Source organism: Carettochelys insculpta, chromosome 23, assembly GCF_033958435.1.
Source record: "Carettochelys insculpta isolate YL-2023 chromosome 23, ASM3395843v1, whole genome shotgun sequence".
NCBI lineage: Eukaryota > Metazoa > Chordata > Testudines > Carettochelyidae > Carettochelys > Carettochelys insculpta.
Window position 1 is genome coordinate 128,685 of NC_134159.1, and position 27,030 is coordinate 155,714.

Genomic DNA, 27,030 nt, shown 5'->3' on the forward strand with positions numbered 1-27,030 from the left:
CATGGTACAGACTGTCGGTGCTGCCTTCGAATGGTCCGGAACTGATCTACCACCCAGTTCCGTTTTGTACCCTGGTGCCGTTGGCTGAATCATTTTCTTGGTCTTGGCCTTTTTAGACGTGCCAGAGACTGCTTCAGCAGCACACTCAGCCTCACTCGTCATTCCTCTGTGTAAACTAGGCAACAATTGAGTCGGGGAGACTCTTGGATGCTTATGCACAGAAGCTTCAAATGAAAGCCAGCACAAGTGCAGAGTGCTATCTTGGGAAGGCTCAGCGCTTTTGAGAACAAAGCTGGAGGGCCTGATCGAACAGGACCATGCGCAGCCATATTTCCCTGTCCCTTCGAGCCCCTGCGATAAGTTTTGAACAACACGGGCACTTTTGTGGAATGTGCCCTTGTACCAAACACTGAATACATTTAGAATGGCCGTCCAAGGCAGGCATTGCCTCACAATAAGTGTTTCATTTCTTAAAAACAGCTGTGCTGGGCATGGTTATAACAGTTTCTCTAACTTATAAATTAAGCTCACTTAAATAAGAATAAAGAGTCCGTTTGGCTCCACAGGAGCTGCCAACAAGACTTAACTGTTAGTGGCTGTTAACTTAGACAACTTTAAACTGGAATACGTCAACTTTAAACTTCAACTCTAACTTTAACTATTAACTATAAGAGTCTCTATTTCAGGTAAACAAACCAGGAGGGAAGGGGAAGAAAAAAGAACGGTCAAGGCCGAGGAGAAGGCAGAAGCTCCCTCTGCAGATGCTGGTGGTTGAGAGAACTGGCCGAGTCCGGACCATGCTTGTGATGAAGGTAGTCCGTCGTGTCTGACAATGACGTCTTGAGCTTGCAGAGGCTCATTGGTTGTGGACGTACATGTGGCCGAGAAGTCCACGCTTTGAACGGCATGGGCATTCACAGTGGGGGCAAGGGAGTTGTCCTGGCTCTCTTGGTGTGACTGCTGCTGCTGCTGCCGCCTTCCTCTCACAAGCATCAATGAGGCGTATGCATCACTGCTCTTCAAAGTTGTCATACGCCAGCCTGTTCGGTCTTTTGTATACTGCTCTAGCTGATCTGCTTTTAAACCAGCATGAGCAATGCTTGCCTTCAGGCAGTCTCTCTCTCTCTTGTGAGGCCTACCTTGATTCCTTTTGCCCAGGGAGAGTTCACCATAGAGGAGCTGCTTAGGGATTCTTGACTCTTCCATTCATATGATGTGCCCTGTCCAGCGAAGCCGGGCTTTCAGAATCACGGCTTCAATGCGCTTAGTTCCTGCTCTGTCCAGGACTTCCAGGTTTGTAACTCTGTCTTGACATCGAATGTGCAGTATTGACCTCAGGCTGCGTGTGTGGAAGCACTCCAGCAGTTTTATATATTTTCTGTACAAGGTCCAGATTTCATAGCCATACAGGACACTGGTCAGGACTACACCCTTGTACACTTTCAGTTTAGTGGACTGTTGAATCAGCACAATATCCAACACTTGCGCTCTCATAAGTCCTAGTGCCCAGCTGGCCTGGCAGATTCTGGCATTGATTTCTTTGTCAAGGGAACCATCACTGGCTATCACACTGCCAAGATACTTGAACTCCTCTACTGTTTTTAACTCTGTTCCTTCCATAAAGATTGAAGCAGGGAGAACAGCAGATTCTGGAGCAGGTCAAAACAGTACCTCAGTCTTTCCTAGGCTGATGGTCAAACCAAAGGGAGCTCCCAGCTAACAGGGGGCAGCAGCTAACAGGGAAGGGAGTTTGCCTCTGGGCAAAGCGTCCTAGAGGAGCTTGGGTGAGTGTAGGATTTGGGGGGCTGTGTGGTGAGCTGGTGGGTTATGTCTGTCTGCAGCTTGATCAGCTGCCTGGGTGCCTGAGCTTGTGCTGTGCAGAGAAGAGCAGTTTGCAAGGTGTGAATTGGGGGAGTTCCCTGCCCGGTGAGCCTTCAAGGGCTGATTAGACTGGAAGCAAGGCTTTCAGCCGGGCCTGACCAGCTAGCAGCTCTCTCTATAAGAAGGGAGCTCCCAGCGAACAAGGTGAACAGCGAACAGGGGGCAGCAGCTAACAGGGAAGGGAGTTTGCCGAGGGAGGAGCCCCGTGTTGTCCTTTTCAGGTATGGTGTTCCACCTGTGCCCTGCAAGGAAGCACTACCAGGAAAAGGAGTGTCTGAAGAGAAGAGCTTGAGGAGCGATGGGGAAAGGTGGACCAGGGGGCACTGAGAGCAGCTGGGGGGAGAGGGGCCAGTGCAGTGAGGAGGGCAGACATGGGAGCAGATGGGGGTAGTGGGTTGGGGAGGGTCCTATGGTGATGGTAGCTGGGGGAAGGGGCGGCGAAAGGTGGGGAGGAGGGTCCTGGGGATATGAGGTCATTGCTCTGCAGGGAGCTATGGTGACTCGTGGTGACAGAGAGGTATGAAGTAGGGGGATCCTTAACCACATTCTCCACACCCCACTGCCTTATGGGTTATCCTGGGAAGGAGAAAAGGCTAAGGGAGTAAACCCGACAGAAAATCTGGAGTGGAGTCCGAAGACGGTTCAATGTCAACTTCTGGCACTGTCCCGGCAACTCCTGCAGCTGAGCTGGTACCAGACGTGGAGGTTACCCTCTCCTTTGGACTATATCAGTAAAGCCGAGAGGGGGACACTGGTGTCCGCGCAGCCCAGTGTCTCCATAAGTGCCCAGGCTTGCGCCCAGAGAGGTACTCCGGTATCGCTGAACAGCGTTGCATCAACATGGGAGGCAACAGATACCGGTTATAAGCTCTTGCTCGACTGGCATACAGAATGAGCGCCAGGGGTTGCCTTCGATGGTGGGAAAGATCCTCGCATCTCACTGGACAGTCACCGCCCGCCTCAAGCTGGGCAGCCCCCAGCCAATACGGTACTGTCCCGCCACAGTTCACCTGCCTCGCTGGGCGCGTGAGGCTTAAGGTTCCTGAACCTGACAAGCGACTGAAATTTTGGACACCAGGCAAACCAATAAGAAAAACCAACAAGAAATGAGAAACAACAATTTAAGCTTGCTTGCTGGAACATGCGGACCATGCTGACCGGCTTGACTGAAGATCTTCAGGACATCAGTGACACCCGAAAGACCGCTGTCATCAATGAGGAACTGAAGAGGCTCCGAGCTGATATCGCTGCACTGCGAGAGACACGACTAGCAGATTCGGGATCTCTAAAGGAAAAGGACTACGCCTTTTTCTGGCAGGGTAAAGCCCAAGAAGAACCCAGAGAGCATGGTGTTGGCTTTGCTGTCAAACACCCTTCTACAAATGGTGGATTTAGTCATGGGCGGATCAGAAAGACTTCTTCGGATCATGCTTCAAACTTGCGCCGGTCCTGTCCACCTGATCAGCACTTATGCTCCAACCCTGTATGCCACACCAGAAGTAAAAGACAAGTTCTATGACGTGCTTAGTGCTGCTGTAACGCAAATACCTGCTCGTGAACAACTGTACATCTTGGGTGACTTCAATGCAAGAGTTGGAGCTGATTGGGCTTCATGGCCTTCCTGCTTAGGACACTTCGGTGTGGGAAAAATGAATGACAATGGACAGCATCTCCTTGAACTGTGCATGTACCACAATCTCTGCATCACAAACACGTTCTTCTGAACGAAGCCCCAGCACAGAGTGTCATGGAGACACCCACGCTCGAAGCACTGGCATCAACTAGACGTGGTCATCACTAGGCGTAATAACCTCAAAAATGTCCTTTTGACATGCAGCTATCATAGTGCTGACTGTGATACAGATCACTCGCTAGTTTGCTCCAAGCTAAAGCTGAGACCGAAGAAGCTGTACCATTCTAAACCTGCTGGAAGGTCCCGCACTGACGCCAGAAAGGCAGCAAACTCGGAGAAAGCTGAAAAGTTCAGAGACCCTCCAAGAAAATCTGTGCAGCGGCCCTGGGGGCGCCGATGCGACATCCAAATGGCAACATCTGAGGGATACAGTTTACAACACGGCCTTGTCAGTGTTTGGAAGAAGAGCTAGAAACACGAACGATGGTTCGAAGCTAACTCCGATGAGATGATTCCAGTCATTCAAAAGAAGCACGCTGCACTCCTGGAGTACAAACGCTCACCAACCCAGAGAACCCAGCAAGCGCTTAGAGAGGCCAGAAGAACAGTACAGCAGACAGCCAGGCGCTGTGCCAACCACCACTGGCTCCAGCTATGCAGCAACATCCAGACCTGTACCGACTTTGGTAATCTCAGAAGAGTGTACGAGGGTATGAGGAAGGCATTAGGACCCACCCAGAACAAGATGGCACCTCTGAAATCCAAACCTGGTGAAGTCATCGCTGACAAAGCCAAATAGATGGAGCGCTGGGTTGAGCACTACTCCGAGCTGTACTCACGCGATAACGTTGCGGTTGACGCAGCCCTCGATGCCATCGAGCTCCTACCAGTAATGGACGAACTGGATCAAGAACCAACTGTGGATGAACTGAAGAGAGCCATCGACAGCAGGAAAGGCCCCTAGTCAGGATGGTATACCACCAGAGGTAATCAAATGTGCTGCCGACACACTCCTGGAACCCCTACATGAGCTACTGTGCCTGTGCTGGAACGAGGGTTAGGTTCCACAGGATATGTGCGACGCTAACATTGTAATGTTGTATAAGAACAAAGGAGACAGAAGCAACTGCAACAACTACCATGGAATCTCCCTCCTAAGCGTCACTGGTAAACTGTTCACTCGCATCATCCTTGGCAGACTCCAGAAGATTGCTGAGAGGGTGTACCCCGAATCGCAGTGTGGATTCCACGCAGAGAGGTCTACCGTCGACATGGTCTTCTCTCTAAGGCAGCTGCAGGAGGAGTGCAGGGAGCAGACGAAGTCACTCTACATAGCCTTCATCAACCTGACCAAGGCCTTTGACTTGGTCAGGAGGGAAGGTCTGTTCAAACTGCTCCACAAGATAGGCTGTCCTCCACGGTTACTCAAGATGATCCAGTCTTTCCACGAAGACATGAGAGAAACCATCCAATATGACGGCGCATTATCGGATGCTTTCAGAATCAGGAGAGGCGTCAAACAAGGATGCGTGCTTGCTCCGACATTGTTCGGGATCTTCTTCGCTCTCCTCCTGAAGCATGCCTTTGGATCTTCAACAGAGGGCATCTTGCTGCACACAAGATCTGATGGGAAACTGTTTAACCTTGCAAGGCTGAAAGCTAAGTCTAAGGTGCGAGAAGTCCTCATCAGAGACATGCTGTTCGCAGACAATGCTGCTGTAGTGTCTCACACAGAAGACCAGCTTCAAAAACTGCTGGATCACTTCTCCAAAGCGTGCAAGGACTTTGGGCTTACCATCAGCCTAAAGAAGACCAACATACTCGGTCAGGATGTTGCTGAATCCCCATCAATCAGCATTGACAACTATACGTTAGAGGTCATCCACGAGTCCGTTTACCTCAGGTCCACCATCACTGACACCCTGTCGTTGGACACTGAGCTAAATAGGAGGATCGGAAAAGCGGCCACAACTTTGTCCAGACTCAGCAACAGTGTGGAACAACAAGCTGTACACTCACACCAAAATGCAAGTCTACAGAGCCTGCATCCTCAGCACCCTCCTTTATGGCAGCGAGACTTGGACCCTGTATGCTCGCCAGGAAAAGAGGCTGAACGTCTTCCACTTGCGCTGCCTCAGGCACATCCTTGGAATATCATGGAAGGACAGAGTGACCAACACCGCCGTCCTCGAGCAAGCTGGAATCCCAACCATGCACACCCTCCTCACGCAGCGTCGGCTCCGCTGGCTTGGCCACGTCCACAGGATGAATGATGGAAGGATTCCAAAAGACATCCTGTGCGGTGAGCTAGCCTCTGGCAAAAGACCTCCCGGACGCCCCCAGTTGCGCTACAAAGATGTCTGCAAGAGAGACCTCAGAGAGGTAGACATCAAGCTGGACAACTGGGAAGAACTAGCAGACAACTGCAGCAGATGGAGGCAGGGGTTACACAAGGGCCTTCAGAAGGGCGAGATGAAGATCAGACAGCTAGCAGAGGAGAAGCGAGTGCACAGAAAGCACACTAAGGACTTGCCAGACACCCACTACATCTGCAAGAGATGCAGCAAGGACTGTCACTCTCGTGTGGGTCTTCATAGTCATAACAGACGCTGTAAATGAAGTCCTCAATTGAAACTTTAAAGGGTGTGATCCATAGTCTATGCAGACTGAAGGATGCCTACTACTACTACTGGTCTAACCAAAGAAATGAGTGGCATCAGCAAACTTGCTGATGATCAGCTGGAGATCAGATTCCTTGTGTGCCATAAGTGCACAGTCATTAGCAAAAAGAGCTTCAAGGATGAGCATCTCAAGCGTCTTGGTTTTAGCATTCAGACAACAAAGGTTGAAAAGTGACCCATCAAGTCTGTATTTTATGTAGACTCTATGGTCCAGGTCCTTAGCTGTGTGGCTGCAGATGCATGTGAAAAAGAGGGTGAACACCACTGGGGCCAACACGCACACTTGCTTCACACCATTGGATATCTCAAATGGATCTGAGGACTCGTCATTTGAAAGAACAAAGCCAGTCATGTCATCGTGAAACAGGTGTATGAGGTTAACAAATCTTCTCCGGCAGCCAAGTTTTGACAGGATAATCCACAGGGCCTCTCTGACAGTGTCAAACGCATTGGTAAGGTCTATAAAGACAGCATACAGATCCAAGTTCAGCTCTATGCACTTTTTCTGGACCTGACAAACAGCAAAAATCACGTCAATGATGCTGTGGCCTGGGCGAAAACCACACTGTCTCTGGTAGGTTCTCCTCCGAGATGCTGGTGATCAGACGGTTGAGGATGACTCCAGCCAAGATCTTCCCAGCAGTACAAAGAAGGGAGATGCCCCGATAATTTCCACAGTCAGCTTTGTTGCCCTTGTTCTTGAAGAGCGAGATGATTGTTGCATCCTTAAAGTCACTGGGCATGGCTTCTTCCCAGATGCTGATCAAGATGTTGTAAAAGTCTTCAAGTGACACTGGTCCTGCCGCTTTGAAAATTTCAGCACGGATACCGTCCATCCCAGGGGCTTTGCCAGAGGTGGTCTGGCTGATTGCCTTTTTGACCTCATCCATTGTAGGGGGCAGGTCAAGAGACTGTCTATTGTGGGTTTGAGGGATCTAGTCTAGGGCCACAGGGTCGACAATGGAGGGTCCGTTGTGAAGGTTACTGAAGTGCTCTCTCCACCTATTGCTGATGCTGTTCTTCTCTCTCAGAAGAGTCATGCCATCTGCAGACAGGACAGGCTTTGAAGGTCCATATACAGCTTTGATAGCACTGAAGAACACCTTGAAGTCCAATACTATGCTGACACCAAGAACTCCATCAGCTTTACTCTCCCACCACTTATCTTGCATTTTGTGAAGTGCTGTTTGCGCCTGGCTCTGAAGGTGTTTAAAACAATCACACTTGGAGATTGAGGACTGATCGTTTTGCCATAGCAGATTGTTTTTTCCACTCAGATCTTCCTGATGGCCTCAATATTTTCATTAAGCCAGTCTTGGTGAACTCTTTTTCAGTCCCAGTGTTGACTTGGCTGACTGTCACCAGGGTTTTGAACTGGTCCCACTTTTGTGTTGGGTCTCCAGTCAGAGGTCCCTGGGACACCAGCACTACGTCAAGGCAGGCTGCGAATTCCTCATGATAACCAGTATGTTGCAGCTTCGCGATGTTGAAGGAGGATCTGACAACCTTGAGCTTTTCGCAGTTCAGTGGTGTGATGTGCAGCATAAGGACTCATCTGACGAGTCTGATCAGTCCAGCACTCAACTCCCTGCATGACCCTGGTGATCTTAACATCTCTAATGTCCCACCTGCGACTGATGACAGAGTCAATCAGGTTCCACTGTTTTGATCTCAGGTGCATCCGTGTGGTCTTGTATTTATCAGCTTGCCTGAGGAGAGTGCTGGTAATCGTCAGTTTGTTTTCTGCACACAAGCTCAGCAGGAGGCGGCCATTGGCATTCATGTTACCAACACCATGATGCCCCAGCACCCCTTTCTGGGTCCTACAGTCCTTGCTGATCCTGGAGTTGAAGTCACCCAACAGGAGAAGCTTGTCACTAGGAGTAGTTGCTTTCACAAGATGGTCAAGGTCCTCATAGAAACTTTCCTTTGTTTTGTCGCTGCTAGTCAGAGTGGGGGCATAAATGCTGATGACTAACGTTGCGAGAGGTGTTGAGGGGGAAGCAGAGCTTGATCAGATGCTCACTGATGCAAGTTGGAATGTCAGGAAGCTGGTGCAGAAGTAATGTCTTGATAGCAAGTCCCACTCCGTGGACTCTGTCTTTATTTTCTGGCCTGCCTTTCCTCCTTTTGGTTCGCAGATGGATCCTTCCTCTGCCAGTCTGGTCTTGCTCAGGGCGGCTATGTCAATGTTATAACATGCCAGTTCTCTTTGCTACGAGGGCCGTTCTTCTCTCAGGCTTCATAGGGTTAGGGTGCAAAGATCGGAGCTTGCGCATGCGCGGTGTCTCCAATCTGCGGTGCCAGGGAAAGCCTGACATTTAAGGTGGAGCACCCATAGGGCACCCGAAGAACAGCACTACATGCCTGAATCCACCCCGTGTGGCAGGGAGTGGTGCTGGTGCCCCCTTGCAGCACTCTTTCCTCTCTGCTATGGGGTCCTGCACTGAGTCCAGTGCACTGGTCACCAATGCTGCCAGTGACTCCAGCAGCAATTAGGGGGCAAAGTGCTGCCTCCATTACTAGCAGATGCTTTAGGCAATGGTTGCATTTGTTGTACTAGGTGTGAAACTCTTGTAAATAGTAAGTGAGAGAGACGTGCTAGTCTATATACTATCAAAACAAACAAGCACTTGTCAGACAGACCAGAAACTACAAGATCTTTATCAAATATTCATAAACCTGACTTACCCACCAGGAGAAACAAACAAATTGACAGGGCCAGACGAATACCCAGAGACCAGCTACTCCCAGATAGGCCCAAAAAAGACAAGAACAGAACACCATTGGTCATCACCTACAGCCCCCAACTCAGACCACTGCAATGAATTATTAAAAACCTACGACCTATACTTAATCAGGATGGCACGCTCCAGAAGGCCCTAGGTGACAGGCCTGTTCTCTCCTACAGACAACCTCCCAACCTTATGAGGATCCTCATCAAAAGCCATAATCTATACCCCAGGAATACCAGTCCTGGAACCTTTCCCTGCAACAAAGCCCGCTGACAGCTTTGTCCACATATCTTTTCTGGAAATACCATCACTGGACCTAACCAGGTTATTCACAGAATCACAGGCACATTCTCATGTTCCTCAACTATCATATATGCCATCAATGCCCAGATGCTTTGTACATTGGACAGATTTCAAATTCCCTTAGACAGAGTTAATGGGCACAAAACAGACATAAAAACACTCCAGATCCACAAACCGGTTAGTCAACATTTTAATGGAGTGGGCCATTCTGTTAATGACTGAAGAGTGTGTGTGTTACTGAAGAAAAATTTTCACACCACTCGTGAAAGGGAGACAGCCGAGCTGTCTTTTATATTCGAATTCAGCACATTAACACGTGGTTTGAACCAGGATGGGAATTTTGAGTCGCTATAGGAGCTTGTTTGCATACTTGGCTTAATTTAATTCTTGATCTCCCCCTCCTTCTACCCATCTACTCTCTAATTTGCTCACCTTGATCATTTTTTTTCTGATTTGTCCTCCTTGATTACTGTTTTTGGTTCTCTGTGCCTTAAATATCGAGTCTGTTCTGGATATGGTCTGAAGAAGTGGGTCTGTCCCACGAAAGCTCATCTAATAAATTATTTTTTAGTCTTTAAAGTACTACTTGAGTGCTTTTTTGTCTTGTAAATAAGGCACTTCTCAGTTTGACTACCAGACACTTGAGGCATGAAGAGTGCTGATCCTCTTTGAGCACAAGCTTCCCATAGCTCTCATAGGACTTAAACCCCTGAGACTTCAACATGTCCTGGTCAAGGGAACTGAAAGCAGTGGAAGACCAGGGGAAGAACACTCCCACCTCCCAAAATCTAACTGAATCTAAACAGAACATAAAATATGTACAGCTATGGCAACTATGAATAGCACGCACAGCACTTTCAGAGCAATTGCAAATAGAAGCTCCCATGGCAATCACCAGCAGCAAGAAGGAACTGAGGGATCAATGGATCGGCAATGTCCTATATACAGTAAAGTACTGGGGGGGAGCAGAGTTAGTCTGTATCTTCAACAACAACAAGAAGTCCTGTGACACCTTATCAACTAACATATTTTGGAGAATACAGTACAGTAAATTGTTTTATATTGGAAGCACTGGGACTGGGAAGTTGCCGGATATTCAAATATTCTGGATAATAGAGGGGTATATCTAGCAATGCATAACACTAAAGAAAAACAAGAGTAGATATTAAGAAAAAAAATGTATGCAGAATACTTTATCAATAGTAGCATGGTGCACTGTAAACTTATCCTGTATTTTGCCCACTCATGCATCTGATGAAGTGGGTCTTTGCCCACGAAAGCTTATGCTCCAAAACATCTGTAAGTCTAAGATGCCACAGGATGACTTCTTGTTTTTGAAGATACAGACTAACTCTGCTACCTCTCCAATACTGTATTTGCATTTACTTCCACTGTACTTAAGGAAAACATAACTAAAATTTATTTATTGTTAAAATGCCAGTTATTTGAGAGTTGTGGATAATAAAATGCCAGAGACGAAAGTTTACTGTACTGCAACATGAAGGTGCCACTGCAAGGGGCTCCACAAGCAACCAGACAGGTGTTGCTAAAAGTTGTGCACGTGGTGTGTGTACACACCTATTGGAATGTACAAGAGCAATCACTCAAAGAAGGACTGAAGTGATTCCATTTATATTACTGCTGAACATGTAATATAAACAATGCTGCCTCATGGATCAGAAATTTCGAATGTGGCACACAAAATAAAAATTCACAGTAAAAACCATTTAATTTTTGGCTTGTAGGAGGGTATTACAAACAGAGCTAAAAATGCCATCTGTCTGCAGCTTACTAAAGTAACAATCTCCTTAATGAAAAAGAAGGCAAGCCAATGGAAATGGTATTTAAAGATACTAGTTATGAATTTGTAACAGCAACGAAGGGTCCTGTGGCACCTTACAGACTAACAGAAAAGTTCTGAGCATGAGCCTTCGTGAGCACAGACTCACTTCATCTGATGATCACGAAAGAAAAGTTTTGAGCATGAGCTTTCGTGATCATCAGATGAAGTGAGTCTGTGCTCACGAAGGCTCATGCTCAGAACTTTTCTGTTAGTCTGTAAGGTGCCACAGGACCCTTCGTTGCTGTTACAGATCCAGACTAACACGGCTACCCCTCCGATACTTGAGTTATGAATTTGTACCACCTGCACCTACCTTACGTCCACTTTGAGTTTGGGGTAATATTGTGACACGTATTTTTTAATCAGGCTGTATGAAGCTTCCTTAGGTTCACAAAGCCGAGTAAAGGCCAATGGAAGGATGTCTTCTAGTTTGACTTGATGTTCTGGAGTACATGTAGAGATACTTCTCTGAAATATATTTTGAAAAATATATCTAAAGTTAAAAAACAGGGACTAGGGCACCACGTATTCTCAAATTGCTACATGCAACTGGACTTCTGCAAGAAAGGTAGTTTTTATGGGTATTTGCTATTGGTGTGCATGTGGCACCCCAGACTGGAAATTCTTCAACAGCTACATTCATTGATCCACACTTACACTCTGTGCCTCCTCACTCCTCCATTCATGCCTTCCAACTGATTGCATATGGGGTAGCACAATTCATCTGCATCTCTTGTTCCTGATACGTTGTGAATCCTGTGAAGTGGGTTAAGAATACCAACAGGGTCCACACCTCTCAAATAACTCCTGTTACTGGCAAGCAGTTAAGCTTCCTTTCTTCAAGTGCTGATCCCCTGCAGGGATTCACAGAGGTTGACTAGCAAGTGGTGCTAATTGAGGAAGATGATTCAAGGAAGGATGCTGTGCCACAGAGCGGAAGACCACTGAGCCATTCCAAGCATCCCCAGCTGACCTGGGGCAAGCATGTATGGTGCAGATGTGCACAGAAATCCAAGGAGCTGCTCTGAATATCTCTAAGGATTCCATGTTCGGAAGCTACTGATTCTGACTGGGTTCTCTGCAAGTGGGCCTTGAGAGTTTGAGATGAAGAGGCTTTCATAAAATCTTAAAGAGTGAGGCATGAGAAAAATCTACTTAAAATGTCTTTAGGAAGGGAGCTTTTGCCTTATTTTTTCCCCCACAATATTAACAGTCTTGGAGACTTCAAAAGGGAGTTACATGAAGGTAGAAGGCTAGACCTCTGTGCCTGTCAAGAGAGGAGAGCCCCCCGCTCTCTCATGCTGTGCGGTGTCTATGGGCAAAATGCCAGAAGGTAAACAGTGAAGTTTATGATGAAACTCAGAAGGTATTTTAGGTATTAATTTTGGATGTAGTTGCAAAAACAAAACCCACAAACCTTACTAACTTTTCATAATTGTTGTTCTTTGAGATCTGTTGCTCATATCCATTCCATTATAGGCATGTGCTTGCCACATGCACTAGTACCAGAAGTTTTTCCCCTCAGGGATATCTGTAAAAGATGAGCTCTGGAGACATCTGGAGTGATGTGTGTATGCAGGGGCATCAGAGGTTCTGCTGACCCTGCTCCCTTCAGTTCCTTTTGCTGCAAATCCAACACAGGGGAAGGAGGGTAGGTCATACTTCGGACATGACCGTCACATCTCAAAGAACAGTTACAAAAAGCTACCTCCATCCCACCCCCACAGGTTTGCTCAAGTTTATTTCACCATGTACGACTTTGTGGACATGTCAATCGCAACACAGCTCCATCAAAAGTAATGTCATCTAGAGCATGCAGGGTGATGGCACAACGTTTTATGAATGTGTATACTGAAAAGTATGTTGCACATCTCCTGGATAGACATATGCATGAGGAAAGGCAGCTGATGCCTGGGCCCTTGTGGAATGAGCCATCACCATGGCTGGAGGTAAACCTTTTCTCATCTTGTAGCACATATGGATGAAGATGGTGATCTAGGCTGAAATCCCCTAAGAAAAACCACTGGGAGGCCCTTCATCCTGTCAGCCACCACAATGAAGAGTTAAGTAGATATACAGCTTGGTGTGCTCCAGGAAGAAAGCCAGAGCACAGCCGACATCTTGTTTGGCAAACAAGTTTCCTCACTGGAGGTGTGAGGCTTTGACCAGACAACTAGGAGAAGGATATCCTGATTGACAAAGAACGGAGACACTATGTTTGGCAGGAAGCTGGGATGGCGTAACAGTTGGACCTGGTCTTTCTAGAACACAGTGTACAGGCACTTTGAGATGAGGGCTTTAATCTCAGAGATACCTCAGCAAGCTAATAGCTACGAGAAATGCAACCTCCATGACAGGCATGAAAAGGAGACGCTAACTATCGTATAAAGCCTCTGCTCAGTCCAGTACAATGCAGATGTAAGTTCTGTATCTTTTAGTCATTGCTGGTTTTAAGCCCTGTAACTTTCTGCAAGCTTTGTAATAGGATAGTAGCTTTGTTTTGTAGATGCAGTTTTGTTCTATACGGCTGTGTTTTGTTGTAGCTGCTGGGTCTATATTGACTATTACAAGTTGGTAAGAAGTATCACAGAGGTAGCCGTGATAGTTTGTATCTTCAAGAACAACAAGAAGTCCTGTGGCACCTTACAGACTAACATATTTTGGAGCATAAGCTTTCGTGGGCAAAGACCCGCTTTATAGATACCATAAGCCTAAGAAATTCTGACTTTTCCTTTGTAGGGAATATTTCTCTCTCTGACGTGAGCTTTCCTATGTGAGAGTGAGGAAAGCATGAATGTGGTTGTGTGCGCAATGAACTCAGTCCCTAAAGGCAGCCTGTCTAGACAACCGCCTACCAGCAGAACCTTGATGGCCAGAGTATTATAACAGGAGCTGAGTCCTACAAAAAAATCCATCCAAGAGAGAGAAGGAGGCTCTATCAAAAGGAGGTCAAAGTTTCATCTGCTGTTAGCTGATGACTCATGGTCATACTGAGTCCTGGGGCAATGAGAAAGGACAATTGCCACTGGACTGAAATATATAAAAGATGTGTTCTAAACTATGGGAAGTCCCACCCCATCCCCTTTCTCTCCTTCTTGACATCACATCTCTGCAGGAGATGGTCTTGGATGGCCAGGGAGGGCAGGGGGTTGGAGACAGAAGGCAGCCATGGGCCCTGCCCTGTCTCTTGAGGATGGATGGTACTGACCGCTCTTAATTACAACATTGACAAGAAAGAGCAAGCTGACAAAAGAGTCGTACCATCAGCTTGCAGCCCTGTATTTATGACTACAGCCAGACTCGCTGAGTCCACTATGCCTTGGCTTCTTTCCTTGTCCTGCTGCAATTCTTCATCTGCATGATTTTGTCTGTGCAAGAGTGAGTGCATGTGGGTGTGTGCTCGAAAGCCAGTTTCCCCCTTTTCCTTTAATCCAATAGTGGCATTTAATAAAATACATTAGCGTAATCCTGCGATAGTCTCTAGGGTAAATTAGGGTAACAGTAGCCAGAGGTTTGACGGGTGAGCTAGTGAGTCCGGACAGGACAAAGGCCGAGATCCCATATGGAAACCATGTCCTAAAAAAATGAGGAGAAAGCGTCAAGGCTTTTCAGGAACCTGAAAGACATCTCATACGAGAACAATGATCTACACTGAACATGAGGGTGGAAGACTGGTATGGCCACTAAGTAGATCTTGATCAATGAAACAATTAAGGCCTTGGTGCTTTAAGTGAAGCAGGTAATCTAAGATGGATTGTAAAGATGACTGGATCTGAGAGATATTCTGCTGCAGTGCTGAGCAGAAGTAATTCACTTTGTCAGGTATATCATCCTGGTAGAGGGCTCTCTCCTTTCCAAGAGGACCTGCCACAACTGACTAAAGCAGGTTGCCCCTCAGGATTCAGCCACTCATGTGGTAGAGGAAGGCAGGTTCCTGAGAAAGTAGATCTAGGGCAGTTGGGAAGGGACCGTGAGGCTACAATGACTAGGTTGCAACCATGAATATGCAGAACCATTTGTGCCACTGCCAGTCCATGGTGATAACGATTTGTGTCTTGTACCATGACAACTCCCAAAACAAGGTCAGATGCATCTGAAATCAGGGACACTATAAACCACAGATTCACAAACAGCACACTCTCTAGTATCAGAGTTGGGATGGATCACAAATGCGGAGATGATTACCCAAGGAAGGGCTGTGAAGTTCGTTTAGGTGATTCTGGTCAGGGAGTAGGCTAGTGCCAACTGCCCCAGGAACTGGAATCTCCAATGTTGGATAACGTCAGTGTATGACACCATGTGCTCCCATAGCCTGAGACAATTTTGGGCTATGGTGACTGGGCGGGCAGTGCCCTGGATGATCAAATTTGACAGTGCCCTAAACCTGCCTTCTGGCAGGAACACTATGGCTCTGAAACAATCAAGGATCACTCCACTGAACTGTCACGTGCACAGTACCAATGCTAGTTTTTGTTCATTTAGCAACAGGCCCAGTGCTTGACAGGTGGCTTACAGCACTGAGAGACTGGAGTGGCCCTTGATAAGCCAGTCACGAAGATACAGATAGATCTGGATATCCTGTGAGTGCAGGTAGCTGGCGACTTGAATCACAGAATACTAGAAGTGGAAGGCACCCTGAAACGTCATCGAGTCCTGTCCTCTGAACTCACGGTAGGACCAAGCACCATCTAAATTATCCCTCACAGTTGTTTATATAATCTGCTCTTAAATCTCTCAAATGATGGAGATTCCACAATGTTTCTAGACAATCTATTTCAGTACTTAACCACCCACACACAAAGTTTTTCCTAATGTCCAACCAAAACCTTCTTTGCTGCAATTTAAGCACATTACTTCCTGTCCTACACTCAAGAAGTTAAGGAGAAAAATTTCTCCCACCTTCTTGTAAGAGCCTTTTAGGTACTTAGAAACCGAGAGGGGACAGAACAGCTTTTTTTTTCCCCCAAATTAAACCTAATTCTTTCAATCATGCCTTAATGGTCACACCTGTAATTTTTTTTTTTTTTTGCTCTTCTCCAATTTCTCCACATCTTTGACATGTGGTGCCCAGAACTTCACACGATACTCCAGCTAAGGCCTAATCAGCACAAAATAGAGCATAAGAATCACTTGTGGCTTGCCTACAACACTCCTGGCTTGGTGCTTAAACAACCCCCATGAATTAAAGCAAAGCACAGGAATTTTCCCTGGGTCAGATTCTTGGTTACAGGAGAGAACAAAAGGAACAAATAACCAGCTCAGATGTTGTTTCTGAACACCCAAACAATGAAAACAATCAACCTTACTCAACTATCTAAACGTTTCCCCTACTCTCACTTTCTGATGAGCCCAGGGAATCTGTTCTGGAAGACCTCATTCCTTCCCTCTGTCCCTGGAGAAATCCCCTTCTGCTTTCTGTTTCCAGTTTCTAAGAAAAGAGATGACGACTTGCTGTGATTTAGTTTCAGGTTTGAATTTTTCCTCTACCTCCTATTAGCTATTTGCCACTTCCCCACAACCCCTTCTCTCAGAGGCAGGTTAGTTTAACTCTTTCCTAGCTCTCCAGGTAAGTTTAGGCTTTCATTTGCAGCTCCCATTCATAACACTTCCCACCCCTACAGCTGCCCTAATGATAGCTGTTGTTACACACATGCGTGCCTGACAATAGCCAGTGTATGATTCCTCCTGGATGGCACCGCACGTTCCACTCCCAAGCCACTGGCTATACTGGGACACATGAAGCTGTTATAGAATAGGACATTCTAACATCCTACTCCATGAAGGCAAGGCCACAATCCTCCCTGTGGACCCCTCTGGCAGAGGGCAGACCGATCAATATGGCAAGCACACACCTACAACGGAACAGATATGAGCAACCACTCAAAACCAGAAGTTACATCATGAAATTATTTAGAAGATGGTTTAAAAAACAAACAAAAAGGAAGTACTTCTTCCCTCCCCCGTGCCCATGTACAGCCAGCCTATGGAACTCCCTGCCAGTGGACATTCTGAAAGCCAAAACTAACTGGGCTAAAAAAAAATTGAAAAAGCAGGACCACCTATGACTATTGGATATCCCAAAACCTCTGATGGCCAGAAGCTGGGACTGTATGGTAGGAAATGGATTCCTTGATAAATGCCCTGTTCTATCCATTCCTTCTGAATCCTCCAGCACTGGTCACTTTTGGAAGATAGGAAACTGGGCTAAACCCACTATGGACATTCTTTTGTTCTTAGCATGCTGCACCATTTGAACCAAAGGTACCACAAGAGCCTAGTCTGACCTATAAGGAACAGGAGTAGATGGGGAGTACATGACTGCACTGGAGCTTCCAAATTATAGTTGCTGCAAGCTACTGGCAGATGTTGGCCGGACAAAGTCAGGATGTCTTAGAGCAGGACTGAATCTGAGAATGACTGACGGTTCCAGATCTGTGTAGACAGCTAGGTCCTAGAGGAGCCCATACTGAGATATCATGGGCTTGGCCTATAATGTCCATGTCATCTTAGAAGTGGAGGATTTGTGCAATGTCAGTACCATTAGTGCAGAAGGAAACTAATCCCTTTTGTTTCTATATAGTGCATAAGTCGTTACTGCCCTTCAGTGCAAGGTTTCAGTATCCTGGAAGCTCCCAGTACCACTAAGGTAATCTCCCTATTGCTTCAGGTACACCTGTTCCGGGACATAAGAGTCTTGCAGAAAGAAGAGGCAAGGGAGATCCATTTTTAGAGAATTCATGGGGAGATCTATTCCTCTCATGTGGTTGTTGGCATTTGACTTCATCATGCTTCTGCTTCAGTCATTATGCCTTCGAGGACTTCCATTTGTTGGGATGAGAAACAGGAGGGATCCTACCTGGAGATTCTGAATATGTAGTTGGGGAATAAGAGAGAACCCAGGGTTTGAGCAGAGCCCGAATTAATGAGATTGCCTAGTATACAATAAGTGGGGCAAATGGCACCCTTTGAAGGGCCTGGAACTCTGGGCATAAGAGTGACCCAAAATGGTGGGGGAGCTGGAGAAACCTCCCAAAATCCCCACCTAACTTATTTTAGAACTAAAATTTTAGCCCCCTGTTTAAAACTTTGAACAATTTACAATATTTATAAGTTTGATTTGATGAAGAAGAGCACTGAAGAGCAGCACTGGATGGAGGAGATCCAGACCATGAATTGTATAAAAAGAACTGGAGAGGCTGTTGATGTCCTCAGCTGGGAGCACTAATAGATCCATAGCGCAGCTGTGGACCAGTGAACAATAGTATTGAAGAATTTTCAGTATTGGGTTCATACAGAACACGTGCACCGACCGTAAATACCTATAAGGATCAACACTTGAAGAACCTGGCTACATATTTCATAAAAAAGACACAGTAAGGCAGCTTTTCGAACTTAAAGGGGCAGTGTCTCTACCAGCCTCAAATTCTGAGACCGTGGAACACCAAATGATATTTTTTATGCAGAATACCTATGAAAATTGTCTTTAAAAACCTGTTGTCAGACAAAAACAAGCCAACCAACCAGCCCACAACATATACAACAAAACCAAAATGAAGTACTTTAATCAGATATCATAGAAAAAGTAGTAACGCTGCATTTGCTTTTAACAGAAAATATATACCATAAGTGTTACTACTGGCTACGCTCATGGCACACCTGTATGGTGTTGATAGAACACCAGCATTCCATGGAACATAGTTTAAAGAAACACTGCTTTACATGACATCTAGCCAATTTGACTGGAATTTTCGAAGTAGCCTAACAGAGTTGGGCACTTCCAATCCCACCTTTAAACAATGGAGTTAATATACCTTACCTGAATGACTGACCACCTACAGTTTTAGTTATATCTTCCTTTTTAAAATATCTCTTCTCCCATTCCCTATTGTTGTGTGAAAGTTTGTGAATCTGTCTTTACACAGCTATCAAAGTCACAAAGCAAAACTGAAAAGGCAATGTTCCCCCAAGAATTTTGCATCAGTTCTATTAATCTGTAAAGACAGCAGTGTGATTTTTAAGTCAATGTTCCTTTTACTCTAGCTATCATATCCGTTTTCCTATCAATTCCACAGTAGGAGAAGGTGGATGATTAGAAAGGGGCACTCTTTCAGGGACACAAAAATATCCTTGTGAAGAATCAGGAAAGAAAATAATTAAACATTTATAACAATTTAGTGGGGGCTTGATACAACACAGTAGACTAGTGAAGAGTTATTCAAGCTTTCATCTGGGTTGGGGAATCCCCAGCCCACAGTTTGCCTAAATCCAGCCCCTGAGGCTCAGGGCTCCCTCTCCAGGATCTGGCCTACTGAAAGGTGAGGGGGTGTAGAACCCCGAGCTTCATGGGCCAAAGTCTGGCAAGGTGGGGACAGATCTGGCCCACGGGCTCTGGCCAGGGAGGCATGGCTGGGCAGGAAGTGGCTCCAGGCTGCCTGTGCTACAACCACTCCCCTCTCCATCAGCTGGGAAGCAGGGGCATGGAGGGGCTTTTCCTCCAGCCGCTCAGATTGGCTGCAGTTCCAGTCCAATCAGAGCAAGGGAGGCTGGTGCCTGGGGGCATTTGTTAGGCAAAGGGCACAGAACCACCTGCATTCCTGGGGTGCTGCAAAGGTAAGCACCATCTCCGCTCCCTAAATTGCCTAGACCCCACAACTCTAGACAGCTCCTGCACCCCCTCCCGCCCACATCTCCATCCTCATCTCCCTCCTAAACAGGCTACCTCACTCCTGCCCTGCTCCTGCACCCTCCCTCTGACACCCCACCCCAGCCTCCTCCTGCACCCCACTCCTGCCCAGACCCCCCACCCCAAATCCTGCACCTTCTATCCTGCCTAGATCCTCTGCAGGAACACTGGTCCTGGCCCTCCCGCCCAAAGCCCACACTCAGAACTGTCCTGCTCCCTTTCCCCACCACACTCCTGCATCCCCCACCACGTATTCCTTCCCAGTCAGACCGCCCCACCAAGCCCACTCATGTACCACACTCCATCACAGATTGCCCATCCCTGCACCCTCCTTCCTTCTTAGATCCCACATCTGAAGCCTGATTCTAAGCAGCTCCCTCCCATGCTAACCCCCTCATTTATGGCCCTATCCAAAGGTCTAGGGGACCCCCAAAATGTACAAAAAAGGATCCCCACACCTCCCCCACATGAGGAAACCAAATAGGGATGAAGAACACTCATTTGCTTCATCTCTTTGCAAGGGCATAAAGCATCACATTAGCCTGGATCAGCTGCAGTAGTGATTAATGCAGCAACATATTACCCACTCCATTTTTTAAATAAACACTCAACAGTAGGTTTCCTTCAAACTTAAGTACCGATACATATCGCCTTCATTATCCTTTTGAGGCCTGTTGGTAGCCAGGAAGTAAAATCCAATATGCTCAGTACTAAGTGAAATACTCCCTTTAAAACCTCAAGACACAGAGTATCAAACAATACTTGATAGGAACCACATTCTGAAATCTCTTCTGACCTTTCAATAGCCACCCACGCTCATCCTGAGAAGCAGGCTTCACACAAACCAGGCCTCAGGAAACCTAAGTTGCACCAGACTGCCATCACAACAAATGAAAAGCCTGCAGACAAACACTGTTCAAAACATCTTCCAAGACCCATAGGTACTACCTGTGCCTACCACAACACTAGGTACCTCATCCAGCACATATGAAGCCCCTACAAGAACTAGGTGAAGTGAGACATTTGGTACATTCTTGAATGAACTTGCAGAAAAAGCCACTATCTGTGGGCAGGCATTGTTTTAGCATCTTTGACTTTTCAGTTCTCATCCTTGAAGGAAACCTTCAAAACACCTTCAAAAGAAGAACCTGGAGACATACATTCATAAATCTCTTAATGTCTAGCAATCATGGATTCAAAACACTGGTTACTTGGCTTCATAACAAGGTATAGCAGCTCCCCACCCCACCCCCGGTCCTACCTCCAGTTCAGAAGTTACTCAGACACTTGGACTTAGTCACCAGTGCAGTTTATGTACACAGTGCAAAACCACCACTTCTCACAGTACATCAGTGGGGGGGATCCAGCCTTAGGGGCTTCTCTTTTTTGCATTCAGCAGGAGACAACTTCCTTCTCCTTCCATGCTTTGATTCAAACCTACCCCCGCCCTTTGGCTTTCCTTCCTCTGAGCCTGTACATAGCCCCAGGCTAATCATGGTTAACATCCCCTCTCTCTGCCAAACAGGCTCAGGTTCCAGTAGACCAGCATTTCCCAATTTTATTTGGCCATGGATTTTTTTTTTTTTTTTTTTTACACTCATGAGTTTTGCAGAACCATGCCCAGGCTCCCTCTCTCAAACCCATCCCCATGCTTTACCTGCCTCAGCCTCCAAATCCACCCCTTATCTCCAAGCTTTAACCCCCCAATCCCACAAACCTACCTCTCTCCATCCCCAGGATTAATCCCCTTCAGACCCAAACTGGCCCCCAGGACTAACCCCTCTATGGCACTGGCTGGGGGCCTACACTGGGCAGCCACATTTGTCCAGCATAAGGAAGGCTGACGTGGAGGTGTGCTGATGGGAGCGAGCCAAGCAACGCTCACTGAAGGGGTGTGGCCACTGGGGTAGCAGGGCAACTGAGGGGCTCTCTGAGGCTCCGTGCCCTGTCACTGCTGAAATAATGGAACTAAATTCAGTTGGTTTAATAGCCAGATCCCTCCCATCCCTCTACTGGCCATTAAGCCAATTAAATTTAATTCTACTGTTTCAGTGGCAGCAGGGAGCTGCAGAAGAGCCAGCTTCTGTAACAGAGTTTTCTTGCAGAACCCTTATTTTCACTTTGGGGAACCCTGGGGTTCTGTAGCGCTCCATCTGGAACACAATACTAGAGACAAGTTCAATTCACCTTACTAATTGAAACTAGAGTGACAGAGGGCTGGCTCAGTCATTCCAAGTCAACACTGTCAGAGACTTATTACAATCATGTGTAACCTACTAACCCCCTTTTCCTAGGGCTGCAGAGGTACTGTTTCCAAATTCATTTACAACTGTTCCCTGCAACATAGTAACCCTTTACCATTGTTAACACTTTGTATTTTGTTGACACACCAACAGACTTTTTCAGGAGCTGAAGAAGAGTTCCACGAAGCCTAAAAGCTTACCCCTTACACCACAAATGCTGGTCCAGTAAGACATATTGTGCCGCCTATCTTGTCTCATTAAGAACTAGACAGACCAACTACATGATTTCTTACCACTAACTTTTTCCTATAATAAAATGTTTTACTAGTTATATTTGGGAAAAAAGAGGGGAAGAAGTAAGTTGTCTGTTTTTGGGACACTGCATTTTGTATAAGGTTTTCAGCTACATTTTGCTGGGCACCTCAGAGGCCTTTGAAACAATACTTATTAAAAGTGATACATCTTACCCTTCTGTCTCTGGATTTCACAACAGCTTTCCCTGAATTAGAGACCACCACAAAACTCCCCGAGGCTCCCTTTCCTTTCACCTGTTAAAGGATAAATTTCCATTTTAGTGCCCAGTAAGCAATAAAATAACTTTCAATAACGGCCAGATGAGAAAGACAGCAGTATACTGTGCCAAAAATTTAGACTATTGTCTACATTGCAGACTTTACAGTAGCATAGGACAGTTCTCCCGCCAACAAAATAAAACCACTCCCAATGAGGAGCAGGAGCTTTGCTGACAGGAGAATGTCTCCCAGTTACACTGGTGCTTTTGCTTGTTAAAACTTTGGTTAGTCAGAAGAGTGATTTTTTGACATCCCTGACTGACAAATAACTTTTACCAACAAAAGTGCAGTGTAGACAGTCTTAGCTTGGAAGACATCCTGGCAGTAGACTGTGCCTTAGCCACAGAACACAGCACACTGAGACTCAGAGACAATGTTCGTTTAAAATGACAGGGACTGACCTACTTGTAAAGTTAAGGAGATAGCTGGCAACAAAAGGCAATACCACCACCACCATAATCTGTTTGCCTCTAGCAGATGATCCTGTAATGTTGGAAATCTGATGCTGCCAGAATAAAACATACTTTTAAATGAGAGATGAGCATGCAAAGGTGAGGTAGCTAAACTTACTGGGAAGACACAAGCTGTTGAATTGCCATAAGCCACAGTTTAACATCAAAATAAAAACTGTACCTTGTACAGAGATTTACAAAGCATGCGTTTCTTATGCTGACATCCTATCAATGATCAAAGTTGAGACAAAGATATTGTACGCTTCATGAGAGAGATCATCATCTACTAAATGACATGACCACTGAGCATCTCATTACTGGGTTAATACAGTGTTTTCACCTACATTTCCAACCCTGCTCAAAGGGACTCTTACCTGTCTGATGACTCCCCTCTCCAGCTCCCTTTTCAGTGCTTGCTTTAGAAGATAGCCTCTCCGCTCAAGCTCCAGAGAAGGGTACTTATGAATAATATATTTACGTATAGCAACCACTGATGCACCACTCTTTTGAAAGCACGCCTGAAACAGACATTTAACAAATCACACACAACAGAACTGCATGTATGATAGCACAGTGGCCCTAGGTGTCAGGGCTTGCCATGGCACCACAATGGTTTCAGATGCCCAGAATAGCAGTAACAATCTCACATCCTTCTACACTTCAGATAGACTAAACAGTAGACAACAGGTCATTAGCATGGTAAACGGGTGGCCAGCCAACCTGACCTGACCTGGCCTGGCCTGTGCTGGGAAACAGCAACTGCTGTTGTCACAGAACTATTCACTCCTTACAGAAAAGCACCAACTGCACAACTATTAACACGTTCCATCCTTGTCAGGCTAGGATAATAATGGGTTACTGAAATAGTCAAATTTCCACTAATAATTTTTCATCACAAATTTTGAGAATGGAACTAGCAGGATAAAACAGGAACTAAAATTACAAGTTCATATTTTCAAGTTGCTTCTTTTAGAGACTCATGTTTAGGATGCCAAGTGTTACTTTAAATCTGCTTGTTAAGTATAAGATCTCTTGTGAGGATAACAATAATATAATTCTGCTGGGTTTATAGCCCAGTTATCATCCTAAACAGACTACTTAAAAAAACCCCAAGCCTATTTTAAAATGAACTGGTCATTCCAAGGGTTTAAAATTGATTAAACTGGGCATAAAGTCATTTTGCCCATCTAGCTAGATTTACGAAGACTGTCTAAACAGACAGTCATGCAATACTGAATTATTACAACCCATACAGAGCAGTGTTATGAGCGTTAGAATCTACGCCATTACCAGAGGTGGAAAAAGTACCCAAAAAGTACACCACACATGCACCCCTTTACTGTACTGACGTATCCAGAAGTGAAAGCAGCTCACTTTTACCCAAAAAGTTACCAGAGTACTTCTTCTACCTCTGGCCAGTACTTTATTCTTCTAAATTACAGCCAGCAATCAAAGGTTTAGGGCAACCTACATTGTAGTGCATTTTTTTTCCTCTTCCTCCAATGTATTAAGATAGGAAATTGTTACACACCATTGTTAACTATTGTACTTTGAGATGCGTAACTCATATCTACATCAGTTGGATTGATCGCTTTCCCAGATAATTGGACCAACAACTAGCAGCCACGTGTGCTATGTTCACAAACGAGAACTGTAAGCACACCCCAACCAGGGTTGACTATATTTATTAGAATAAGGTTCCGACGAAACCACATTAGCACATGACCAGTTTTGTGCTTACTGGAACTCAGACACGGGTACGCTGTTATCTATGGCATAATTCGAACCGAGGATGCCTTCGTCATAGTCAAGGATGATACCATATCTCCACTTGGGGCATGCTTACAGTTCACTCATTTGTGAGCATAGCAATCAATCCAATTGATCTATATATAATCCTTTCCCACAACCGATGCTGTGAACCTGTGGGGACATGGTATCATCCTTGACTATGACGAAGGCATCCTGGGTTTGAATCACGCTACAGGCAACAGTTTACGCACATGTGATGGAGTTCCAAAAAGAATGAAAGCAGTCACGTGTTAACAGTTTCATCAGAACCTTATTCTAACTCATATCTATTTGAGTTAGGTGTGAGCACTTGTGCTCAGCAGTTGGAAAGTTTTCCTAGTTGGGTCAGCTGAGAAGACCCCTAGAGTAGTGCCTATGTGAAGCCTATATATGACCTAGCTGACCTTGCACCTCTCAGTTCCTTCTTACCACCCACTTAGACAATGGGGCAATTCAAACAGATATGAGCAATGTATCTTGAAGAACAACACAGTTACACTGGTGAGTAACCATTTTTGATTCAAGTGCTTGCTCATATCTACTCAACTTTGGTGATTCCCAAGTTAACTCACAAGGATGGGTCACACTTAAATGTGTGGCTGACTCCAGGACAGCAGCCCCAAAGGCTGTGTCTCATCTAGATTTCTGCATAATAGGACCACGTAGCAGCATAACATATTTCCTGGAGAAGACCTGAGCTCGTGTAGGAATGTGCCAACACAGGCAGCAGGGAAAACTTTCAGGAGGTCATAACAAGTCCATATACAGGACGTGATCCAGGAAGAGATGTGCTGCAACAAAACCAGAAGTCCATTTATGCACTCAGCAATAGCCATAAAGAACCATGTGGTCTTATGGAAGGGCTTGCTCCAGTATAGAAGGCGAGTGCCCATCTCACATTGAGTGAGTGCAGCTGCTGCTCCCGCTGGGAGCTACGAGGTTTAGGATAGAAAACAGGCAGGAAAATGTCCTAACAGGGAAGCCAGAGACCACTTTTGGCACGAAAGCCAGGTGAGGGAGGAGTCAGACTGTGTCCTTTTTGAAAGCCACGTACAAAAGCTTGGACCTGAGGGCCTGGAGCTCAAAAGACTGACACCAGGAAGGCCACTTTCCACGAGAGGTAGAGAAGGAAACACATGGCCAAAAGTTTGAAGGAGGGGCCCATAAACGCCCAGAGCACCAGGTTAAGATTTCAGGCCAGTCCTTGAGAAAGCGCTCCACCATGGGGCACGCAAAAAACAAATTGCTCACCTTCTCCCAGATGCAAAGCTGAGATGCCCTCCATTTGGACCTTGAGAGAAGCAGCAGCAGCAAGACCTTGCTGCTTCAGGGAAACAAGGTAGTCCAGCACCTGTGGGACAGAGGCAGACGCAGATCTGAGGTTGTGTTGATGACACCACCAGAAGGGTGTCCACTTCGCCAAGTATGAGTACAAGTTGGTGGTTTGCAACTGCTTAGAAAGACCTGCGGCTCTTGCTCCGAGCATGCCTGCTCAACAGGGTTAAACCATGAAGCTGCCAAGCTATGAGGTAAAGGGTGGTGGAGTCAACCATGATTCTGCATGATGAGGCCCAGAAACAGGGGAAATCATATAGCAGAACCACCAAGTGCTCCATCAGCATGGAGTACCAGTACTAATGAGCCCAAGCTGGGGTCTATCAGGATAACATCTGTCTGATCCCTGCAAACCTAGAGGAGCACCTTATGCACAACCACAAATGGGGAGGGGGAAGAAACAAAAAGCAGCCCAGAGTTCCACAGTATGAGGAACACATCTGCTAAGGAGCTGAGGCCTAGGAAGGAGCAGAACTGAGGACACCTGCAGTTGGTCCAGGATGCAAAGAGGTCCAGTCAGGGAAAGCCCCATTTTCATAAGACCGAGTGGAAGATATCCACGTAATCATTGACTGAGGGAATCTTCCCAATGGTTCTGGACCCCTGCGAGATAGTCCACTCTAGCCACTTGAGGTCGCCCACAGGAGCAGAGCCTCTGAACAGAGCATGGATCAGTGATGAGTGATGCAGAACATGTCCAAGGTGTTGTCTGCCAGAATCTCTACACAATAGCTGCAGAGATGAGGTAGGAAGGTCAGACAAGCAAGGTGAATGGCCTGAAGCTTATGCGCATTGATGCGGAGAGAACTCCTGCACTGACCATGTTACTTAAGTAGTAAGAAGCCCTAGATGGGCCCCCAGCCCAAAGCGAATGCGTT

General features: G+C 46.3%; 1 protein-coding gene across 5 annotated transcripts in view; it reads right to left on the bottom strand.

The window, feature by feature from the left end:
- The window catches only part of HP1BP3 (heterochromatin protein 1 binding protein 3), a 101,013-nt gene that overhangs the window by 48,760 nt on the left and 25,223 nt on the right, over positions 1–27,030 (bottom strand). For 4 of the 5 annotated variants that reach the window (XM_074975537.1, XM_074975539.1, XM_074975540.1 and 1 more), the window contains exons 5-7: positions 23,401–23,544; positions 22,470–22,550; positions 11,390–11,544 (exon numbers count right to left, since the gene is read on the bottom strand). In XM_074975537.1, coding sequence (XP_074831638.1) covers positions 11,390–11,544; positions 22,470–22,550; positions 23,401–23,544 — 380 coding nt within the window. The remainder of the gene's footprint in view (positions 1–11,389; positions 11,545–22,469; positions 22,551–23,400; positions 23,545–27,030) is intronic. The other variant, XM_074975541.1, reaches the window with a different exon arrangement.